Source organism: Nerophis ophidion, linkage group LG19, assembly GCF_033978795.1.
Source record: "Nerophis ophidion isolate RoL-2023_Sa linkage group LG19, RoL_Noph_v1.0, whole genome shotgun sequence".
NCBI lineage: Eukaryota > Metazoa > Chordata > Actinopteri > Syngnathiformes > Syngnathidae > Nerophis > Nerophis ophidion.
Window position 1 is genome coordinate 15,044,264 of NC_084629.1, and position 22,843 is coordinate 15,067,106.

General features: G+C 39.7%; 1 protein-coding gene across 1 annotated transcript in view; it reads left to right on the top strand.

Moving 5' to 3' along the window:
• Window positions 1-22,843, top strand: part of uxs1 (UDP-glucuronate decarboxylase 1) — a 114,601-nt gene that overhangs the window by 80,950 nt on the left and 10,808 nt on the right. Inside the window, exons 11-13 of the mRNA XM_061879286.1 lie at window positions 2,705-2,748; window positions 16,124-16,184; window positions 20,802-20,859. Of these exons, the coding sequence (XP_061735270.1) occupies window positions 2,705-2,748; window positions 16,124-16,184; window positions 20,802-20,859 (163 nt within the window). The remainder of the gene's footprint in view (window positions 1-2,704; window positions 2,749-16,123; window positions 16,185-20,801; window positions 20,860-22,843) is intronic.

Here is a 22,843-nt window from a genome sequence, read left to right on the forward strand (position 1 = left end):
GTATCAGAGTAAAAATCATATTGTAACAACTACTGTATAAGCACAGAAAAAAAGTGATAGCGAATAAAATAACAAAATGAAAAATAACATCTCAGTTACTTTGCTGAGTAGCCAAGTTGCTAATTCAATTACTTTTTGAGAGAAGTAATTTGTAACTACAATTACTTTTTTTAAGGGAAGATGACCTGCACTGATCACATCTACAAAAGAACAGTCTTAAAACAAAAGATGTAAGTATTGCTTTTAGAAGGCAGGCAGGAACTACAGATGAGGGCACTCTTATTAAGGGACAAAACGTCAAATGTGTGCAATCCTATAAATACCTTTGGTCCTTTATTGATAATACATTGAATTTTAGGATAACTGTGATGCTGTATGCAAAAGGGGTCACCAGCATCTGCAATGTCTAAGGAAACTTTCATTCTTTCATATTGATAAAACCATGAGGATTTATTTTTATTTTGGCGAAGTTGGTAGAGAAGCTCAGATTGCTGGTTCAATCCCCACCTTCTACCATCCTAGTCACGTCCGTTGTGTCCTTGGGCGAGATGGGTCCTGGTGAGCGCCTTGCATGGCAGCTCCCGCCGTCAGTGTGTGAATGGGCGAATGTGGAAATACTGTCAAAGCACTTTGGGCTCCTTAAAAAAAACGGGTACAAAAGCGCTATACAAGTACAAACCATTTACCATTTTTATTGAATCAGTTTTGTGTTTTTGTCTGGTGCTATGGTTTGTCATGGCTGTCTCTGAAGGACAGAGACAGATTTAGATGGATAATAAAGTGGTCAAGTCAACTTATTGGTGAGCCCCAGTTGGGTTTAGAGTGCCTCTACAGATCTTTCACCCTCTTTATGGGGGAGTTTGAGCTCCTCCCATCTGGTCAGAGAATTTATGCATTCATAAATTAATTTATGAATTAATGCAATTAATTTATGAATGCATGGTAGTTTGAATATGCTGTTTTTTCTGAACTTTTACTCTGACTCTTTTCATTGTTCAAGTGACTTTTCCTTTCTTCTTTTCATAATCCTGGACTCAGGCTGTCTGTTGAGTACTTTGTCATGTTGTAATTGGTTTTGCGTTGATACATGTATTAACGCAACGCGTCAGCGGTATAGCTCGGTTGGGAGAGCGGCCGTGCCAGCAACTTGAGAGTTGCAGGTTCGATCCCTGCTTTCGCCATCCTAGTCAATGCTGTTGTGTCCTTGGGCAAGACACTTAACCCACCTGCTCCCAGTGCCACCCACACTGGTTTAATTGTAACTTAGATATTGGGTTTCACTATGTAAAGCGCTTTGAGTCACTTGAGGAAAAAGCGCTATATAAAATATAATTCACTTCACTTCACATTTGTTTATTTAAATTTATAGGCGGTTGCCATTCTCCATTTTACAATGCAAAACAAATCTACATTTTACATTAACTTTGGCATTCAACACTAGCAGGCCAATCAACATTTCTGAGGGAATTCCCTAGTTTTATTTATCGTTCGATTATTTCAAGTTTCAAGTTTTATTCGTCACATGCAGAGTACACCACAGTGAAACGCATTTTTCCGTGCTCTTCAGATATTGCGTACAGTGGGATCCAAACACTAGTTACAGAATCGAATACACTAAATACAAAAATTTGAATAGCTCTAATTACATTAATTACAAGACAATGACTTGCACAATAAGTTACAGTAGTTATGGTAGAGGTATCAGTAAAAATAGAAGTACAGTATTCAAATACAGTACAGTAGTATGAGCAAAGGTAATGGAACAGTATGACTTCTTTAATTGACCCTTTGATTATTGGTACAAGGACCTACTTATATCCGACATCTTTACACACCCCTCATAAAATACAGAGCAGCTAATCAATCAATGTTTATTTATACAGCCCTAAATCACAAGTGTCTCAAAGGGCTGCACAAACCACAACAACATCCTCGGTAGAGCCCACATAAGGGCAAGGAAAACTCACCCCAGTGGGACGTCGGTGTCAGTGACAATGATGACTATGAGAAACCTTGGAGAGGACCACATACGTGGGCAACCGCCCCTAGGGGACCGAAAGCAATGGATGTCGAGCGGGTCTAACATGATATTGTGAAAGTCCAGCTTTATTCATGTCCAGGAATAATACTAAAAACTGTTTTTTGTTTTATCATTATGTTGTTTGTTGTATAATGCATTTGGAGAATACTAGCAGGTGATTCATTAAATGTTCATTTTAAAAATCAATCGAAGCGATTATGTGATTATGCCGTCACATTACAACCCTAAAATTTACAGTAACTGTCTTGCAACCAAGTTCTGTTTTTATCTCATTTGAAATGTTTGTTTTCTTCATAGGTTTGAATAATGTACATATTAAAATTGAAAGTTGTTCACATTTTTTACTTTATTTCAATCCATTGCTATCTAAATGAAGTCTTACTGTTAATTTGTTGTTCTCACTGACTTGGCCAAAGATTGGTATTTTATCATTTTTTTCTGTTTGTTTCTTTCTCCTGCATAAATTTAACTGATTCAAAGCCGTGTTTCTGAGTAACAACACATCATATGTCATATTTATTTTTAAATCATCTGATTTGGGTGTACTGTATGTACAATGCATTGTTTGCCGCTTTTCGGAACCTGATCAAGATGCCATTAATCAAATCCTGGCGGTGAGTGTGACTCATCATTATAGCACTAACATTTCCTCTGTTGTGCTAGGTCTATGGCACCGGTTCCCAAACAAGAGCCTTCCAGTATGTGAGGTAAGTGTCTTCAAATAAAACCTGTTTGATACGTGCACTAAGATATGATTAAATGTTTGTCAATTCCACTTTAACTCCTGCTCTCTCACTAACAAATATACCTAAAAAAGACTGTCATGATGAATGGATGCTGTTCTATGAATTACTCGGCAAAGGCTATACTAGTGTTCATTAAATTTAAAAGCTTGTGGGTTAACCGACTGCAATGTTAAACTTTTGTTAAGGAAATGAAAAGATGTCAGGCCTTTGACAGAGGCGGCTCTGCTTTCACTTAGACTGAGTAATTAGATTATTTGATCAGCATAGCATGAAGTGATCAGAAGGATGGGAGCATTTGAAGCTCTGCTGTCTCATTTCCACCCTACAGCCGTGTGTAGTTTCTGTATGCAAGGGAACACATTCAAGTAGACAACCTTTGAGTCTCACACAGCGTGAAAGTAAGTAGTGAATTAAATTATATTTATATAGCGCTTTTTCTGCAGAGATTCAAAGAGCTTTACATAGTTAACCCCATTATCTATATCTTTAAGCTCCATTTAAAACAGTGTGGGTGGCACTGGGAGAAAGTGGGTAAATTGTATTGCCGTAGGACACAACGACAGTGACTTGGATGACGGAAGCGGGAATGGAACCAGAATCCCTAAAGTTGCTGACATGGCCGCTCTACCAAGCGAGCCACGTCGCTCCTTGTATAGTTGTGTACCACCTAACCTAACTCTATAAAGATATGAACAACACAGTATAGTTTTTATTGTAGGTTTTTTGTATTTAAAAGAGACAGATTACAATTATATATATATATATATATATATATATATATATATATATAAAATAAAATATTAAGATTAGTTCAGTTCAAAACTTGAAAGACAAACATTTTCATTGAAAACTCTTTGAAAATCTATATTGTTAATGTTATTTAGAAGAGCTGTAAACACAATGGCAGATCCTTGTTTTGACATTTGCTTGCAAACAGAACACTGGGCTCCACACTTGTGATTTACATAACAGAGGCGTTCCTCAAAGCAATCCTTCAAAGGGGAACTGCACTTTTTTTTTTTTTTTGCCTATCAATCACAATCATTATGACAGAAAAGAAGACAAATGTTGTTGTTTTTTCTGCTTTATAAAATATAAAAATCGGCTCGTTGTAGGTGGCTAGCAAGGCAACTAATATGAGCAATCTATTCTACCTCTAAATCAATTTAAAAATTTGCAAAAAAAATGTCAATACTTCATTTATGTTCTGTAACCCATATAGTAACCAAGCTGTAGCGGCATGGTTATTGTAAGAGGGAACACTAAATAATTATTTTTCTATGGTAGTGTTTCGGTATTAGCCGTAAAATCTAACTACAGTAAGAGACATGCTAGCCTCTACAACAACACGAAACGCGTTTGGGTTTGTAATGCACAACACTGCGATAAGACACCAATCTGCACTGACAGAGAAACATGAACACTCATAGTCCCTATGAAGTATTAGCCCACATTTCATGTTTTTTTTGTACACAGCTGGCCAGACAGCGCATGTACTGTAGTTATAATGACACTCATGACGTGCTGCTTGAATCATAATCAATTTTAAAGTGCCACACTCAATGGACAGTTGTTCGTCTGGTCCAGCTGGCCGGGGATGTTTCCTGTTAATTGTGGGTAAACAATCCATTTATGTTGAAATAGCTTGTCGCCAAGTTCCACATTTATAACGTCTTATAGCGTTGTCGATTTCTCCTCACTCTCCTAGCTTCCGTCTGCTCCAACGTTCCACCCTCTTATTTTTGTTCGCTTCTATAAGCAGCAGTATTTTTAACTTTAAAAGTAAAAGGTTGTAAATCCTCATTTGTCCAAACATAGTCAGCCATGATTTTAGAAAACAATTGTGTTGGATTCCGGAAGTTATTGTAATGAACGTGTCTGTTACTACATTATATATAGACTTGCAGTGTGTATATAAAACGTAGCTGGAGGGTTTTGAAGTTGTTTCAACGGGCTTTGTTGTTCTGTGTTGGCCCTGTGATGAGGTGGCGACTTGATCAGCGTGCACCCCGCCTTCTGCCCGAGTGGAGCTGGGAAAGGCTCCAGCAACCACGCGACCCCAAAAGGGACAAGCGGTCATGTAATTTTTCCGTTCATAGTCGGTAATCCGTCTCTTTTTATCCCTGTAAAAATATTTTAAAAAATGTTTTCCGTTTTTCGTCATTTTTTCCGACCTACAATGTGTGTTGCATTTTTGATCCGTCTCTTTGCCATACCTACCAACAACTACGTTTTTCATGTCATGAATACGGTTTTTGATAATCCGTTCCGGTTTATGGCTGCAGTGGCGATAACTATGGTTTTCCATTAAAAATTATTACTTAAAAATCGAAGCTACGTAGAGAAGCAACTCAACAAGCAAGGGACAATGATGATTGGTTGGTTTACGTATAAGAAAATCCTTGATTGGTTGGTTGGTTTACTATGATGAGTCACAATTGGTTAAGATTAGGGCAATACATTACAGACAGGCCAATCATAGGCAAGATAGAGCGGGTCATCGAACCAGGAAGGGAAATCACTCTAGACGCACACATATCAAATGACAATGAGAGTCAGGGAAGAGAAGAGGGAATATTCAAGTAGGAGATTTATATATTTAAATCAAACAAGTGGAAGATGGCAAAGGGATTCTATTTCTTCGATTTTTTTCTTTCAGCGATGTAGACGACTTCCAAGAAACCCACAATGCGTTTATTGGGCCACATTTGAAAAAATTAATGCATCTGGATTAAACAATGCACAACACATTAATTTTTGTTGTTTACCATGTAAGCCCAAATCAAAACTGCTCTCGACATGGAAGACGTGGAATACACTTTTAAGAACACACATGATTTGTGGCAGACATTTGATGACTTTTGCGACAGTATAGCCCGTCTTAATGCAAAATTTCATTTTAGAACAAGAAAGTAGCTGACATTTTGTTCATTATTTCTACTGTTTATATTTTGACATGTAATAGTGTAATCATTTTGAAACATAAATAACATGACTGCAAGATATTTGTTATTTCATGCTATAAATCACAAATGGATTTTCAGATAAAATAAGTTAGCTAATAGAATAAACTTTGTACTCTATGATTTTAGTATTTTGAGCAGTTAGAAGTAGAGAGGGCGTCAAAGAGTTTGATTGATTGAAACTTTTATTAGTAGATTGCACAGTTCAGTACATATTCCGTACAATTGACCACTAAATGGTAACACCCGAATAAGTTTTTCAACGTTAATCAATTCATGGTAAGACAGAAATTGGCTGTAAAATCCAAGGCAGAATCCACTAAAGCAGAAACAAAAAGGAAAACGCAAGCTACTCAGAAAATTTCCAGGAAATCTCATGTAGGAGCCATCAAAGCAAAAATGCCAAATTGATGTGTGAATGAACCAAAATAATGTTTAAATTAAGTAAATAACTAGATTAACCATCTGTGGCTGTGAAGTGAACACTAGTAAGGTTGTAAATACTGTATAAATATAGTTTTAATTTTCCTGAAAGAACTCTCCTGAAGGAATCAATAAAGTACTATCTATCTATCTATCTATCTATCTATCTATCTATCTATCTAGAGTAGGCTAACCCATGTGGTTCCTGTGGATGTGAACACACGTAATTACTGTAGTGACTAAATATCATAGTGACTGAAACAGACATGGTGATTAATTTAGATGAATAGGGTATTATGTTTTTATGTAAACTCTGTTGATCATTTTTCAATTCTTTAAACACTAAAACATATTTAAATGGTAAATTTTTTTGCAAATTTTTGTGTGTTCATTTGCTGAAAAAACAGGAGCTTTTGTCCCCCTTTACATCACCAGGGCAGCGCCCTGGACCCCCGGCTTATTTTCATTAAGTCTTTTTCATTAAGTTCAAATCACATGCCTGCAAGCGGTAGAAGATGGATGGAGGGATTAAGGCTATAACAGTGACTAATATTAGCTGCATCTTTCAAGAGTTGTTTTATCATCTTTAAAATAAATTAGTGTTCTTGTCTTTAATAAAAAATTGTGAATGATAAGCAAATTCCAAAAATAAAGTGCAGTTCCCTTTGAATTCCTCTCCTTTTTGGCAATTACAAATTCCGTGATGGGATTTATGTAACTAATGTGTTCCTTTTGTTTGTTTACTTCAGATGCAGTCAGTAATAATTTGTTCAACTTCTTTAGGTATACTAGTTATGTTTACTCAAGGTTCCATTTAAGGTCCTCTCTTTTTCATCTTTGGGCTAATTAACTGGTGCACAGCAAGTTCCGTTCAAACATTTATTGCAGTAAACTCTTAAAAAAAAAAAAAACACTTGAATGCTGTCACAGAGACCTTTTTTGCAGAAGGTCCTTAAAAAAGACAGCCCATACTTATGACACTGACAAAATTAATACAAAAAATCAAATGTCTACTGTATAGGACATTGGTTCTCTAGAATAGTGGTTTTCTAGAACAGTGGTTTTCAACCTTTTTTCAGTGATGTATCCCTTGTGAACATTTTTTTAATTCAAATACCCCCTAATCCAACCAAAGCATTTTTGGTTGAAAAAAAGAGATAAAGAAGTAAAATACAGCACTATGTCATCAGTTATTGATTTATTAAATTGTATAACAATGCAAAATATTGCTAATTTGTTGTGGTCTTTCTAGAACTATTTGGAAAAAAAGATAAAAAAATAACGAAAAACTTGTTGAAAACAAGTGATTCAATTATAAATAAAGATTTCTACACATAGAAGTAATCATCAACTTAAAGTGTCCTCTTTGGGGATTGTAATAGAGATCCATATGGATTCATGAACTTAATTCTAAACATTTCTTCACAAAAAAAGAAATCTTTAACATCAATATTTATGGAACATGTCCACAAAAAATCTAGCTGTCAACACTGAATATTGCATTGTTGCATTTCTTTTCATAGTTTATGAACTTATATTCATATTTTGTTGAAGTATTATTAAATAAATATATTTATAAAGGATTTTTGAATTGTTGCTATTTTTAGAATATTTTTGAAAAATCTCACGTACCCCTTGGCATACCTTCAAGTACTCGCAGGGGTACGCGTACCCCCATTTGAGAACCACTGCTCTAGAATATACAAAATAAGCCAAATAGTGAACAGGGAGGTCAGGCCCCCACTCTTTTGTTTTCTGGGTATGTAGCCCCCAAAATGATTCAATGGAATATCACTGACTTATGCACAAAAACTATGTTAGTATGAAAGTCAGGGAATTGAGACAGTGTTTTTAAATAACTTACCCCCTGTAGAATTTGAGTTAAACCATAAATTGTGTGCATTTTATCAGGTTTTATATTTAGAAAATGTGCTAACTTTCATTTTGTTTGTTTTTCTGTTATAGTTGTTTGTCATAATATACTGAGAAATCAAGACTCAGATTATTTGGTTCTCATATTTGTCTTTTTGTTGCCTCACTGGTACCAAAGTCTAACAAAAAGCAAAATGCATCGCATCAGTTCATCGTTTAGCTGCCTTTGTAGGAGTCTTTAACCTCCAAAGTTTATGTACTGCTTTAGGCGTATTTTTTTCACAGGCTTTTAAGAGTTACGAGTATTTGAATTGTGAGCTTCCACTCCATTGTTTGCTCTCGGTGGACTTGAACTGGCAATAATTTTTCATCAAAATTCCATATTGAAGTCTACACATGCTTGATGTTGACAGTCCAAATAAGATTGACAAGCTGGCAGGAGAAAAAAACATTTTAATGCATAAACCCCGAGGCAAAGTTTTGCTTGTACAACTCCAAAATACTGGTAAAAGAACATTATTTATTTATGATGTTTTCACTCAAAACACCAATTGGTTATGGTTGAAAGCTTTATTGCAATACGCCTGTCAAATACAAGATGACTGCCTTGAATAGTCTTACATTGTCAGTTCAAGGGGGCCAACACTTTCACAACACTCTGACAAAATTGCATTAATCAAAACTTATGTCACTGGTCAAATTTTGAAGCAAACAAACAAACCAGACTTCACGGAAGCCCATTTTGTCTAAAGATATTTATTAATCCACAAAGCCTGACAAGCAGATGAGATGTTTTCTGGGGATGTGAGATACTTAGAGCAAAAATAAAAACACAAAGCAACATTCATGGTCTTATTTATAGGCACTAGTGCATAATCATCCTTTCGCCTTGTACTTAAAGGCCTACTGAAATGAGATTTTCTTATTTAAACGGGGATAGCAGGTCCATTCCTTGTGTCATACTTGATCATTTCGCGATATTGTCATATTTTTGCTGAAAGGATTTAGTAGAGAACATCGACGATAAAGTTCGCAACTTTTGGTGCTGATAAAAAAGCCTTGTCTTTACCGGAAGTCGCAGACGATGACTTCACAAGGGTGAGGGCTCCTCAGATCCTCACATTGTTTTTAATGGGAGCCTCCAGCAGCAAGAGCTATTCGGACCGAGAAAACAACAATTTCCCCATTAATTTGAGCGAGGATGAAAGATTCGCGGATGATGATATTGATAGCGAAGGAGTAGAAAAAAATTAATAAAAAAAATAAAGTAAAAAAAAAACAACATTGCATTGGGACGGATTCAGATGTTTTTAGACACATTTACTAGGATAATTCTGGGAAATCCCTTATCTTTCTATTGTGTTGCTACTGTTTTAGTGAGATTAAATATTACCTGATAGTCGGACACAAGTGTCTTAAGGCCAGTGTCTAAGGAAGTCGACGGCAGATACAAGGACGGCGCAAACTCCACAGATCTCCGGTAAGAGGCGACTTTTTAAGACAATTTTCTCACCGAAACCTGCCGGTTGATAAGTGGTTGGGAACCATGTTCGCTTGACCGCTATGATCCATAGTAAAGCTTCACCTTCGGGAATTTTAAACAAGGAATCACCGTGTGTTTGTGTGGCTAAAGGCTAAAGCTTCCCACCTCCATATTTCTACTTTCACTTCTCCATTATTAATTGAACAAAAGATTCAGCAACACAGATCTCCAGAATACTGTTTAATTGCGCGATGAAAAGAGACGACTTTTAGCCGCAAATATCCATCCATCCATCCATCCATCTTCTTCCGCTTATCCGAGGTCGGGTCGCGGGGGCAGCAGCCTAAGCAGGGAAGCCCAGACTTCCCTCTCCCCAGCCACTTCATCTAGCTCTTCCCGGGGGATCCCGAGGCGTTCCCAGGCCAGCCGGGAGACATAGTCTTCCCAACGTGTCCTGGGTCTTCCCCGTGGCCTCCTACCGGTCGGACGTGCCCTAAACACCTCCCTCGGGAGGCGTTCAGGTGGCATCCTGACCAGATGCCCGAACCACCTCATCTGGCTCCTCTCGATGTGGAGGAGCAGTGGCTTTACTTTGAGTTCCTCCCGGATGACAGAGCTTCTCACCCTATCTCTAAGGGAGAGCCCCGCCACACGGCGGAGGAAACTCATTTCGGCCGCTTGTACCCGTGATCTTGTCCTTTCGATCATGACCCAAAGCTCATGAACATAGGTGAGGATGGGAACGTAGATCGACCGGTAAATTGAGAGCTTTGCCTTCCGGCTCAGCTCCTTCTTCATCACAACAGATCGGTACAACGTCCGCATTACTGAAGACGCCGCACCGATCCGCCTGACGATCTCACGATCCACTCTTCCCCCACTCGTGAACAAGACTCCTAGGTACTTGAACTCCTCCACTTGGGGCAGGGTCTCCTCCCCAACCCGGAGATGGCACTCCACCCTGTTCCGGGAGAGAACCATGGACTCGGATTTGGAGGTGCTGATTCTCATTCCGGCCGCTTCACACTCTGCTGCGAACCGATCCAGTGAGAGCTGAAGATCCCGGTCAGATGAAGCCAACAGGACCACATCGTCTGCAAAAAGCAGAGACCTAATCCCGCGGCCACCAAACCGGAACCCCTCAATGCCTTGACTGCGCCTAGAAATTCTGTCCATGAAAGTTATGAACAGAATCGGTGACAAAGGGCAACCTTGGCGGAGTCCAACCCTCACTGGAAACGTGTCCGACTTACTGCCAGCAATGCGGACCAAGCTCTGACACTGATCGTACAGGGATCAGACTGCCATAATAAGACAGTCCAATACCTCATACTCTCTGAGCACTTCCCACAGGACTTCCCGAGGGACACGGTCGAATGCCTTCTCCAAGTCCACAAAGCACATGTAGACTGGTTGGGCAAACTCCCATGCACCCTCAAGAACCCTGCCGAGAGTATAGAGCTGGTCCACAGTTCCACGACCAGGACGAAAACCACACTGTTCCTCCTGAATCCGAGGTTCGACTATCCGGCGAAGCCTCCTCTCCAGTACACCTGAATAAACCTTACCGGGAAGGCTGAGGAGTGTGATCCCACGATAGTTGGAACACACCCTCCGGTCCCACTTCTTAAAGAGAGGGACCACCACCCCGGTCTGCCAATCCAGAGTTACCGCCCCCGTTGTCCACGCGATGCTGCAGAGTCTTGTCAACCAAGACAGCCCCACAGCATCCAGAGCCTTAAGGAACTCTGGGCGGCTCTCCTCCACCCCTGGGGCCTTGCCGCCGAGGAGCTTTTTAACTACCTCAGCAACCTCAGCCCCAGAAATAGGAGAGTCCACCACAGATTCCCCAGGCACTGCTTCCTCATAGGAAGACGTGTTGGTGGGATTGAGGAGGTCTTCAAAGTATTCCTTCCACCTATCCAAAACATCCGCAGACAAAGTCAGCAGAACACCAAATAGTGCTGCTCTAATATTTCCTGAAAGTCTGTGACGTCACGTGCACGCGTCATCATTCCGCGACGTTTTCAACAAGAAACTCCGCGGGAATTTTAAAATTGCAATTTAGTAAACTAAACCGGCCGTATTGGCATGTGTTGCAATGTTAATATTTCATCATTGATATATTAACTATCAGACAGCGTGGTCGGTAGTAGTGGGTTTCAGTAGGCCTTTAATCCTGCAGAAAATCCATCAATGGGAGAAGTACAACCTCCTTGGTGGAGCATTCATGTAATCACTGGGAGGACAAACTACCCTTTAAAAAGCATGCAGCATAAAGGTTGAAACATACTCTCGTGTCACGTAGCCTGCGTCTCTGACTTTGTCTTGGCTTGTTTATAACTCTTCTGCGGGGCCTTGCTTGCAAAATTATTTTCCAAAGCTTTAGAGGGGATTGTTTTTCTGAGTGAACAACCACAACTCTTGTTGACTGACTATTAGCTTCCTGTGTGTTGTAATTGTAGTAAACATTAGCGACTAAAGCGTTTGTTGGAGCTAGAACTAATCATTTTGAAACAACAGTCACCTTTAATGTTTATATTTTATATTTATTCCATATTTCGAAGGAGAAGACGTTGGCAAAAGTGGGCTATGGGCAGAGGACACGGGGGAAGGAAAACCTGGAAGTTATGTGCTGACAAAAGCCGACCAATAACAGCTCTGCGGCTTGCGTTGCCGCTGACGCAAAGCTAGAATTTTTTTAACATGAACAATCATATTACAGTATTTATAAAGTATTTGCCCAAATTTCATGTTTTGTTTGTACACAGCTAGTATGCACTGTAGTTGTAATAACACACGATGTGCTGCATTTATCAGAAACAATATTAAAGTGATTCACTCAATGAACAGTTGTCCATTTGGTCAAGCTGGCCGAGGATGTTTCCAGTTGATTTGGGCACTCCGTTAAGTCGACATAACCTGGCTCAAAAGTTCCAGATTTGCAGCGTGACCAAGACGCACCAACTTCACATTTGGGCTTCCGTCTGCTCCAACTTCTTAAGTGGGGCGGCATAGCTCGGTTGGTAGAGTGGCTGTGCCAGCAACTTGAAGGTTGCAGGTTCAATTCCCGCTTGTGCCATCCTAGTTACTGCCGTTGTGTCCTTTGGCAAGACACTTTACCCACCTGCTCCCAGTGCCACCCACACTGGTTTAAATGTAACTTAGATATTGGGTGTCACTATGTAAAGCGCTTTGAGTCACTTGAGAAAAGCGCTATATAAATATAATTCACTTCACACTTCACTTCACTTAACCACTTTTTCGTGCTCGCTTCAATAAGCAGCAGTTTATCCTCCGTTTGTATATTCAGCTTCAAAAACATAGGGTTGTGAATCCTCGTTTGTCCAAAAATAGTCATCTTTGTTGTCTATTACCAAGTCTGCCATGGTTAGAACACAGTTGCGTGTTTGCTTCCAGAAGTAGGTACACATATTTGTTGCCGGAAGTCGGATGTGCGCTGCTATGGAAACGGGTAAAAAATGCGCCAGAAAGGAAGTCTCGCTGTTCATAAAAATGACTAAAATCTGGGAAATATTGTACATATTGCATATTGTTTTGAATGTGTACTACATTATATTTAAACTCACAGCGTGTATATTAAGCCTGTTGATGGAGGAGTTTGAAGTTGTTTTAGAGGCCTTTGAAGGCTACAACAGTGGCTCACATTAGCCGCATCTTGAAAGTTTTTTTTTTTTAATCAAATTTAAAGATCTGTACCCCCCCAAAACAGACATATGTCTTCTTGTCTCTCATAATGATTGTGAACGATAGGCAAAATTCCAAAAAGAAGTGCAGTTCCCCTTTAGGTAAGCAAGTTGTTCTTGTATCTCATCTTGAAATAGAACAGGATCAACTTTTTTTTATCCCACATTGAGGAAGTTTTCTAATTGAAGTGTAAAATTTACATGCAGTATGAGTACAATACAGACAAGATAGGATTAACATGACAAATAATACAGTAAAATTGGGAAAATAATACTAGGGCTGTCCAAGTAATGGGATAACGGAAGTTTTTTTTCAACAACTATTTGTTTTATTACATGATTTAACATACGTCCTGTGTGAGCCTTCAGTCCATACTGTAGCAGCAGCGTTCCAACTGATGAGTCACAGGAACAAATAGAGAGCAGTTATATGGACAAAGAAAAATATTGAATGGCAAGTTTAGCTTCAAAGCCCTGGCTTGTCACTCTTTATAAGACCAGAGTTATTTCCATCCACTGCTGAGTTGAGTTAAAAGTGTCATTGGAGTATTAGCTGCTGCTAGAGCAGGGCTTGGCAACCTTTACTACTCAAAGAGCCATTTTGACCCGTTTCAAGTAACAAAGAAGATAATGGGAGCCGCAATAATTCTCGCCAATATCTGCTGATGGTCACACAGATAACAATAATATGAAGCCATTTCCTTTGACGCCTTCTACAACATGTACAGTTTCCTGTTGTACGTGGCTTCCGTTGATACATGTACACGACTGCAAGGCATACAGTCAACAGCCATACAGGTTACACTGAAGGTTGTGATATAAACATCTTTAACACTTTTACTAATATGTGCCACACTGTGAACCCACACCAAACAAGAATGACAAACACATTTCGGGAGAACATCCTCACAGTAACACAACATAAACGCAACACAACAATTACCCAGAATCCCTTGCATCCATGACTATTTCAGGCTATATTATACACCCCGCTAGCACCAAACACCCTCCCCCCCACTCTCTCCGTGCGTCGGCTGAGGTGGACGGGGGTGCGTAATATAGCCTGGAAGAGTCATGGATGCAAGGGATTATGTGTAATTGTTATGTTGCGTTTATGTTGTGTTACTGTGAGGATGTTCTCCTGAAATGTGTTTGTCATTCTTGTTTGGTGTGGGTTCACAGTGTGGCGCATATTAGAGTGTTAAAGTTGTTTATAACACAACCTTCGGTGTAACCTGTATGGCTGTTGACCATATGCCTTGCAATCTCGTACATGTGACGATAGAAGCAGCAAGATGCATACGTCCAGCCGGCATGCAGATAGCATGGTGTAAAGGCGGGCGATGACATGTTGTAGAGGACGTTAAAAGTAAAGGCATCACGGCACGCCCTCAATATTGTTGTCCGAGTGAAAATCGAAGAATGTTAACCCCGGGTGATGTCCGGGAGATGCACCAAAATCCGGAAACCCCCCGAAACAATCGGAGGTGTCAGCGATTATGCAGCTGAGCCATATGCAGCTGAGCCACATTAGAGTGGCCAAATAGCCGCATGCGGCTCCGGAGCCGTGGGTTGCCGACCCCTGTGCTAGAGGATCACCATGTATTTCAACTTTGACTCACTGGTCAAGATTGCTTATGTTGACCGGAGTCAAAGTCAGTGTATGGCTCTTCACATCTCTATGTACCGCAGCACTGCTTGAAGGTCCAATGTGCACGATAGAATAGCTTTCTTTGCTCAGACGGCAAAGTGTTTATAAAAGTATTAATTGAGGTATGGGGGAAGACGTCAATGGGTCTTGTTTTCATGTTAGCATTTAAGCCAGCTAGCGATCATGCACATTGGCTTGTTTCTCTGAGAAAGAGCAATATCACTGGTCTAGGATTTGATCCAAGTGAGGTTATCAATCACACTTTTACAACAATTACAAATTTTGAATGTATTAAAAGTTTTATCATGATTTATCATTAATACGGTAATCGTTACATGCCTACACCAGAAGGGCAGAGTCTTCCCAAACAAGAGACTTTATTGATTTCTCCTAGGCACGATCACTAGCTACAATTCCTGCTACCCAAAGGATAGGCTGCTCTGTAGTTGAAGTAAGAGTGATACTATTATGCGAGGTAGTTACACATACTGTCCCTCACGCAATGTGTATTGTGTGGCTATTCAGTACACCCCTGTACCGTAGCAAAAAATCCAATACAAATGCATGTGCTGTTACAACCCTAGTGTTTGTTTTTAAGTTTTTTTCTCAACATCCCTTGTTTGTTGAAAATACTCCATCTTTTGGTAAGAAAGTTTTCCAAAAAACACACATGCTGAGGTAGTCCTTTGACGTTTTATGAACTGAGGTACGCTGTGGTCTTACACATGGTGTCTGACATAGTGTCCGACATATTCTTGATTTCTGCCCAAAATGACCTTCAGACCGCTGAGCTGATCTCACTTTCTGTCCGACATAGACAGAAATAGTTGGCCGGCATGGAAGAGGAACCAACTCATGCTGAAGCTCACCTGACCTTTTAAAGTGTCGCTTTGTCATGACCAAATAAGGAACTGGTGGTAATTACACGATTTTGTGCGTGTCTCAGGTGTGGGGGGTTTAGTATTGTAGTGTTTTCACAGTCCTCTATGTATGTTTTCATAGCGAATACTAGCAAATGCAGTGAATGTCATTTGCACTAAGAAATAATTGGAGAACCAATGATTTGTGTGTGTGTGTGTGTGTGTGTGTGTGTGTGTGTGTGTGTGTGTGTGTGTGTGTGTGTGTGTGTGTGTGTGTGTGTGTGTGTGTGTGTGTGTGTGTGTGTGTGTGTGTGTGTGTGTGTGTGTGTGTGTGTGTGTGTGTGTGTGTGTGTGTGTGTGTGTGTTTGGACCTACAGTGACCTGGTGAACGGCCTGGTGCTGTTGATGAACAGTAACATCAGCAGTCCTGTTAATCTGGTGAGTTTCTCTTTCTAAAAAACACATTTTGTTTATAAACTATAAGCCCTTGCCCTCAGATCTCACCATAACCTAAATTATACAGTGAAGAAAATAAGTATTTGAACACCCTGCTATTTTGCAAGTTCTCCCACTATGAAATCATGGAGGGGTCTGACATTTTCACGGTAGGTGCATGTCCACTGTATGAGAGATAACCTAAAAAGAAAAATCCAAAAATCCCAATCTATGATTTCTTAACAATTTATTTGTGTAATAAAGCTGAAAATAAGTATTTGAACACCAACATTAATATTTGGTAGAGTAGCCTTTGTTTGCAATTACAGAGTTCAAACGTTTCCTGTAGTTCTTCACAAGGTTTGCACAGACTGCAGGAGGGATTTTGGCCCACTCCTCCACACAGATCTTCGCTAGATCAGTCAGGTTTCTGGGCTGTCGCTGAGTAACACAGACTTTCAGCTCCCTCCAAAGATTTTCAATTGGATTTAGGTATGGAGACTGGCTAGGCCACTCTGGAACCTTGATATGGTTCTTACGAAGCCACTTCTTGGTTTTCCTGGCTGTGTGCTTTGGGTTATTGTCATGTTGGAAGATCCAGCCACGACTCATCTTCAATGATCTGACTGAGGGAAAGAAGTTTTTGGCCAAAATCTCACAATACATGGCTGCAGTCATCCTCTCCTTAATACAGTACAGTCGTCCTGTCCCATGAGCAGAAAAACATCCCCAAAACATTGATGCTACCACACCCATGCTTCACAGTAGGGATGGTGCTCTTGAGATGGTTCCCATCATTCTTCTTCCTCCAGACACGCAATGTGGAATTATGACCAAAAAGGTCAATTTTGGTCTCATCTGTCCACAAAACTTTCTCCCATGACTCCTCTGGATCATCCAAATGGTCATTGGCAAAATTAAGACGGGCCTTAAGATGCGCTGGTTTAAGCAGGTGAACCTTCATGCCATGCATGATTTCAAACCATGACGTCTTAGTGTATTACCAACAGTGACCATGGACACAGTGGTCCCAGCTCTTTTCAGGTCATTGACCAAGTCCTGCCGTGTAGTCCTGGGCTGATTCCTCACCTTTTTTAGCATCATTGAGACCACACCAGGTGATATCTTGCATGGGGCTCCACTCCGATTGAGATTGACCGTCATGTTTAGCTTCTTCCATTTTCTAATTATTGCTCCAACAGTAGACCTTTTTTCACCAAGCTGCTTGGCAATTTCTCCAGAGCCCTTTCCATCCTTGTGGAGTTGTACAATTTTGTCGCTGGTGTCTTTGGACAGCTCTTTGTTCTTAGCCATGCTGAATTTGTGGGTCTTACTGATTGTATGGAGTGGACAGGTGTCTTTATGCAGCTAACAACCTCACGCAGGTGCATCTGATTCAGGATAATACAGTGGAGTGGAGGAGGACTTTTAAAGGCGGACTAACTGGTCTTTGAGGGTCAGAATTCTAGCTGATAGACAGGTGTTCAAATACTTATTTTCAGCTGTATCACACGAATAAATTGTTAAAAAATCATAGATTGTGATTTCTGGATTTTTCTTTTTAGGTTATCTCTCATACAGTAGACATATACTTACGGTGAAAATTTCAGACCCCTCCATGATTTCTAAGTGGGAGAACTTGCAAAATAGCAGGGTGTTCAAATACTTATTTTCTAGACTACACTAATCCAACCTTAACCAGCCTAATCATACCTCCCAACCAACTAACCTTAAACCATTACATAGCCCTAATCAAACCCAAACCACCTTAAATCATCGTCCTACCTCTAACCCCAACTCTACCTAATCCTGCCTAAACCACTTTAAGCCCTATTCCTACCTGAGCCACTTGTAGGGTAGCATAGAAACCCCAACTCTAAATCCAACCCTCTGTTTACCCTACCATAAACCCTAAACCCTTACCCTACAGCTCCAGTTAAAATGTATTGCCCTACCTTTATCCAATTCAAACCACCCTGAACCACTCTCAGACCCTAAAACGGTATCCAAATTCAACTAGTATTGTTTGACCTTTACCCTCCCTACACAATTTCAACCTTAAGCCCTTACCATACCCAAATAATGACCGTGACCTTCGTGGGTTGTTACGTTAACGGCAAGCATTGCAAATTTCAGCAACTACACAACTCCATATATCTCATACATATATACCCTAAGTATTACAACCAACATTGGATTCTACGGTGGTAATAATAGAATACATTGCACTAACCATTCTAACTAAGGGTGTCAGATTACCACCAAAAGTAGCAATACCTCAATTTTTACTTTTAAGTTTGAGTGAAGAATGCATGAAGAATTAACTAGCGACCTGATAAGTCCGAAAGAGATGATACAGTATTATGTGCTCACAGATGATACCTGGTGGTTGTGTGAGCACACAGCGGCTCTCTCCCATTGATTCTCCCCACGGTTTTCTCTATGCTTTGTCATTTAAGAAATCACAGACTGTCAGAAAGTACTCAATAAGTAATTCAATAACTCAGTAATTCAATAAACATGAAAAAACAAATGCAAACATAGATGTTTTCAAAAGCGATTTTCCTCCACATTAGTTTTAGATAAAATCCATCGACACAAGTGGAGTTTAAAAAAAAAAAAAAGGCTTTCCATATACAGTAAAAACACATTCACCGGCTGTCATGCACATTTTGTCGAAGCCAAAAAAGCAACACATGATTGGCACATAACACATTAGTATCTTTAAAACCAGCGAGCACATTCACAGAGCACAGGAGACAACAAGGGCAATTTTCAATTATTCCTGCAATTAAGTTTGATACTCCTGCCCTCATTCAACCCTAACCACCCTAAACCCTAATCCTACCTCTAGACCCAAACACCCATGCTCTTACCCTAATCTGACCCTAACTACCCTAAACCCTAATCTTACCTCTAAACTTAACCATTTACTGACGCAAACCCATCCTTAACAACCCTAAACACTAAGGCTGAATCCCAATTCTCGCCCTCACCCTAAGGCAAATCATTCACACTTCTTATTACAAGGGTTATTAGTATGAAAATCAGCAATGCTTCTTAAAAAGAATCACCAAAGACAGCACACACCCTGGCTTCCACCTGTTCGACCTGCTACCATTGGGCAGGCATTACAGGTGCATCAAAGCCAGACCAAACAGGCTCAGAGACAGCTTCTTTCCCAGAGCTGTCACCATGATGAATTCTAACTTATAATAATAATAATAATTCAGCCCTATACAATATCCCACCCTAAAACCCTACTGTGCAATTCTACCGTCGAGTGCAACACGTCCGACACTGATTGTTATTTATGACACTGATTATTTATTACATCGGTACTCTTGTCTTGTTGTGTATATTGTACAGTATTTTGTATTTCTATAGTGTTTTGTATATTGTACAGGATTGCTTATTATTTTTATTGGATAGTAGTCGGTTTATTTCAATTGTTAGTTTTTCCTTTATTACTCTTCTGTTATTTATTTTTACCCCATATTTGTTCCCACACCCGCACCTTAAGTTGGAGTCCTTAATCTCGTTATAACCAAATATAATGACAATAAAGTCCATTCTATTATTACTTACATTTTTGTCCTTACTGCTCAACCTTCTTCTCCACACTTGGTTTAGAGCAGTGGTTCTCAACCTTTTTTCAGTGATGTACCCCCTGTGAACATTTTTTTAATTCAAGTACCCCCTAATCAGAGCAAAGCATTTTTGGTTGAAAAAAAGAGATAAAGAAGTAAAATACAGCACTATGTCATCAGTTTCTGATTTATTAAATTGTATAACAGTGCAAAATATTGCTCATTTGTAGTGGTCTATCTTGAACTATTTGGAAAAAAAGACGGAAAACTTGTTGAAAAAATAAACAAGTGATTCAATTATAAATACAGATTTCTACACATTAAAGTAATCATCAACTTAAAGTGCCCTCTTTGGGGATTGTAATAGAGATTCATCTGGATTCATGAACTTAATTCTAAACATTTCTTCACAAAAAAAGAAATCTTTAACATCAATATTTATGGAACATGTCCACAAAAAATCTAGCTGTCAACACTGAATATTGCAATGTTGTATTTCTTTTCACAGTTTATGAACTAGCATTCATATTTTGTTGAAGTATTATTCAATAAATATATTTATAAAGGATTTTTGAATTGTTGCTATTTTTAGAAAATGTTTTAAAAATCTCACTAACCCATTGGCATACCTTCAAGTACCCCTAGGGGTACACGTATCCCCCATTTGAAAACCACTGGTTTAGAGGACTATACACCAATTGCCACTTAGCGTTTCCGTTAAACTAATAGGAGAATTGGGAAACCACTTGTTCGATGTGAACAGGCAAAACTGAGGCCAAAGGACTAAAGAGATTTAGCCTAATACTACTTCTAACCTTAACTGTAATTCTAACACAACCCTAACCAGTATCTTACCCAAACTTATGCCGTCTTACAACTAAACTTCAACGCAACTCAAACCCCCTAATAGTTACCCAGACCAGCCAATAAATTTTGATTCAGAAATCTTGGTGAAGATAGTTTATCCCTAAGATGTGGGTATGCATCTCCATGTGTGTACGTTCAATTTTTATGTATTTTCTATCTGCAGGGTAATCCAGAGGAGCACACCATACTGGAGTTTGCTCAGCTCATCAAAAGTCTTGTCGGTAAGCTGTCGGATCGATCAACATAGTTGTCATTCTATGTGTCTATACAATCTTTTGACCCCCACTATCTCACTGCCGGCCAAGCCCCCCGCTGCCTTCCTGCTTATCTCTTAATGTCCTTCACCTATTGTGCTTTCCTTGTCCTTGCACCTTCCTCCTCCTTCATTCATTTTAAGGCGCCTCTGCATTAAGATGCTTCATGAATGATGAACATATTCTGCTTTGCCGCCATTAAAGCATGATATACTGTTCGACTACAATGAAGAGAATGTTAGCTACATTGAAAGGGCAGCATAGTTAAATGTGGTTTTCAACAGCAGAATAAAAAGACAAATGATGACCCTCAGACATGCAGTATAATTCAACGCTTGATTCCTATTTTCAGTTGTGATCAAAATGATTCAACCCCCACACAATTTTGGTGTTTTAGCAAGTTGGACATTTATTCCGTATTTTGTTTATAGTCATATCAAATAAAGATGCATTAAATAAACAAATGCAACTTGAATTACAACATTATATTTCGTAACATACCAGACGGTGTCATTTCTCTTAATATCTCATTGACAAAATTATTCAACCCCTTGAAGATCATAACTCTTAAGAACAGAATTTGAATAAGGTCTTTTCAATTTTGGTATTTTGTAAAATGCAGTGTTACAATTTAAGTTGCATTTGTCTATTTGACACATCTTTATTTGATATGGCTATAAGCAAAATACGGAATAAATGTCCAACTTGCTAAAACACCAAAATTGTGTGGGGGTTGAATAATTTTGATCACAACTGTATTCTCCACATGTGGAAGTGTCCTTGAGCAGGATACTGAATGCCTAATTGCTCGTGATGCTGCATCATCAGTGTGCCTTGGAGCTGGCTATTAGCACTCTACATCTGCTGCCATCATTCTCGTGTGATGTAAAGCCTATTGAAAACAGGTGGAGAGACTTAATGGGACGCTGCGAGTGCAGCACATCATTACACAAAACTCTTGATGGCCTGCTTCACACAAGACAAAGTTGCCGGGCAACAGCGCGACTTCCCCACTCGAGTAGCACGTCACGTTACTTCGACTTACCCACTTGAGTGGCATGTCCCGCTACTTCAATCTACAAGGACGGGTTTATTTCATCCTTCATTCAAATACCAGAAATCGTACTTTGGGTGTAGTTAATCTGCTGTTTGCATGCTAAGCTGCTAACCCAAGCACTGTTTTACAAATGTACTTTGAAAAATTCGGGCATTAGATCACCACTGAATATGGTAAATGGTAAATGGGTTGTACTTGTATAGCGCTTTTCTACCCCTTTTTTAAGGAGCCCAAAGCGCTTTGACAGTATTTCCACATTCGCCCATTCACACACACATTCACACATTGACGGCGGGAGCTGCCATGCAAGTCGCTCACCAGGACCAATCAGGAGCAAGGGTGAAGTGTTTTGCCCAAGGACACAACGGACGTGACCAAGATGGTAGAAGGTGGGGATTGAACCAGTAACCTTCAGATTACTGGCACAGCCACTCTACCAACTTCGCCACGCCGTCCCAATAAGGACCCTTTGCTTTCTTACACTTTTGTAATGTTAATGCAAACACGGCAGATGTAGCTGTGCCCATAAGCACTTGTCTCGGTGGTTGGTAGCAAAACATTCTGTCTCATTCTGTCCTTATGGATGCAGTGGATCTTTTTGGTAATGGCATCTTTCCGGTATATTCATTACCAAAGAGGCTGTAATAGCACTCAGAAGTAAACTAAAGACCTCTGCCATGGCATAGTACTTCCTGTTTTTGCATTAAACAGTGTACACTCTGACAAAAACGGTGCAGAATATGATAACAATTGGCCTTTTAGAATTATGTTATCGTTACGCTTCGGCTTTTTGGACAGGAAAAAACATTTTTTACATGTCCTGTCCTGCCTCTCAGGCAAATCATATTGTTGATGTAAATGCCTATATCTGCTATACAGACATGCTTTACAAAA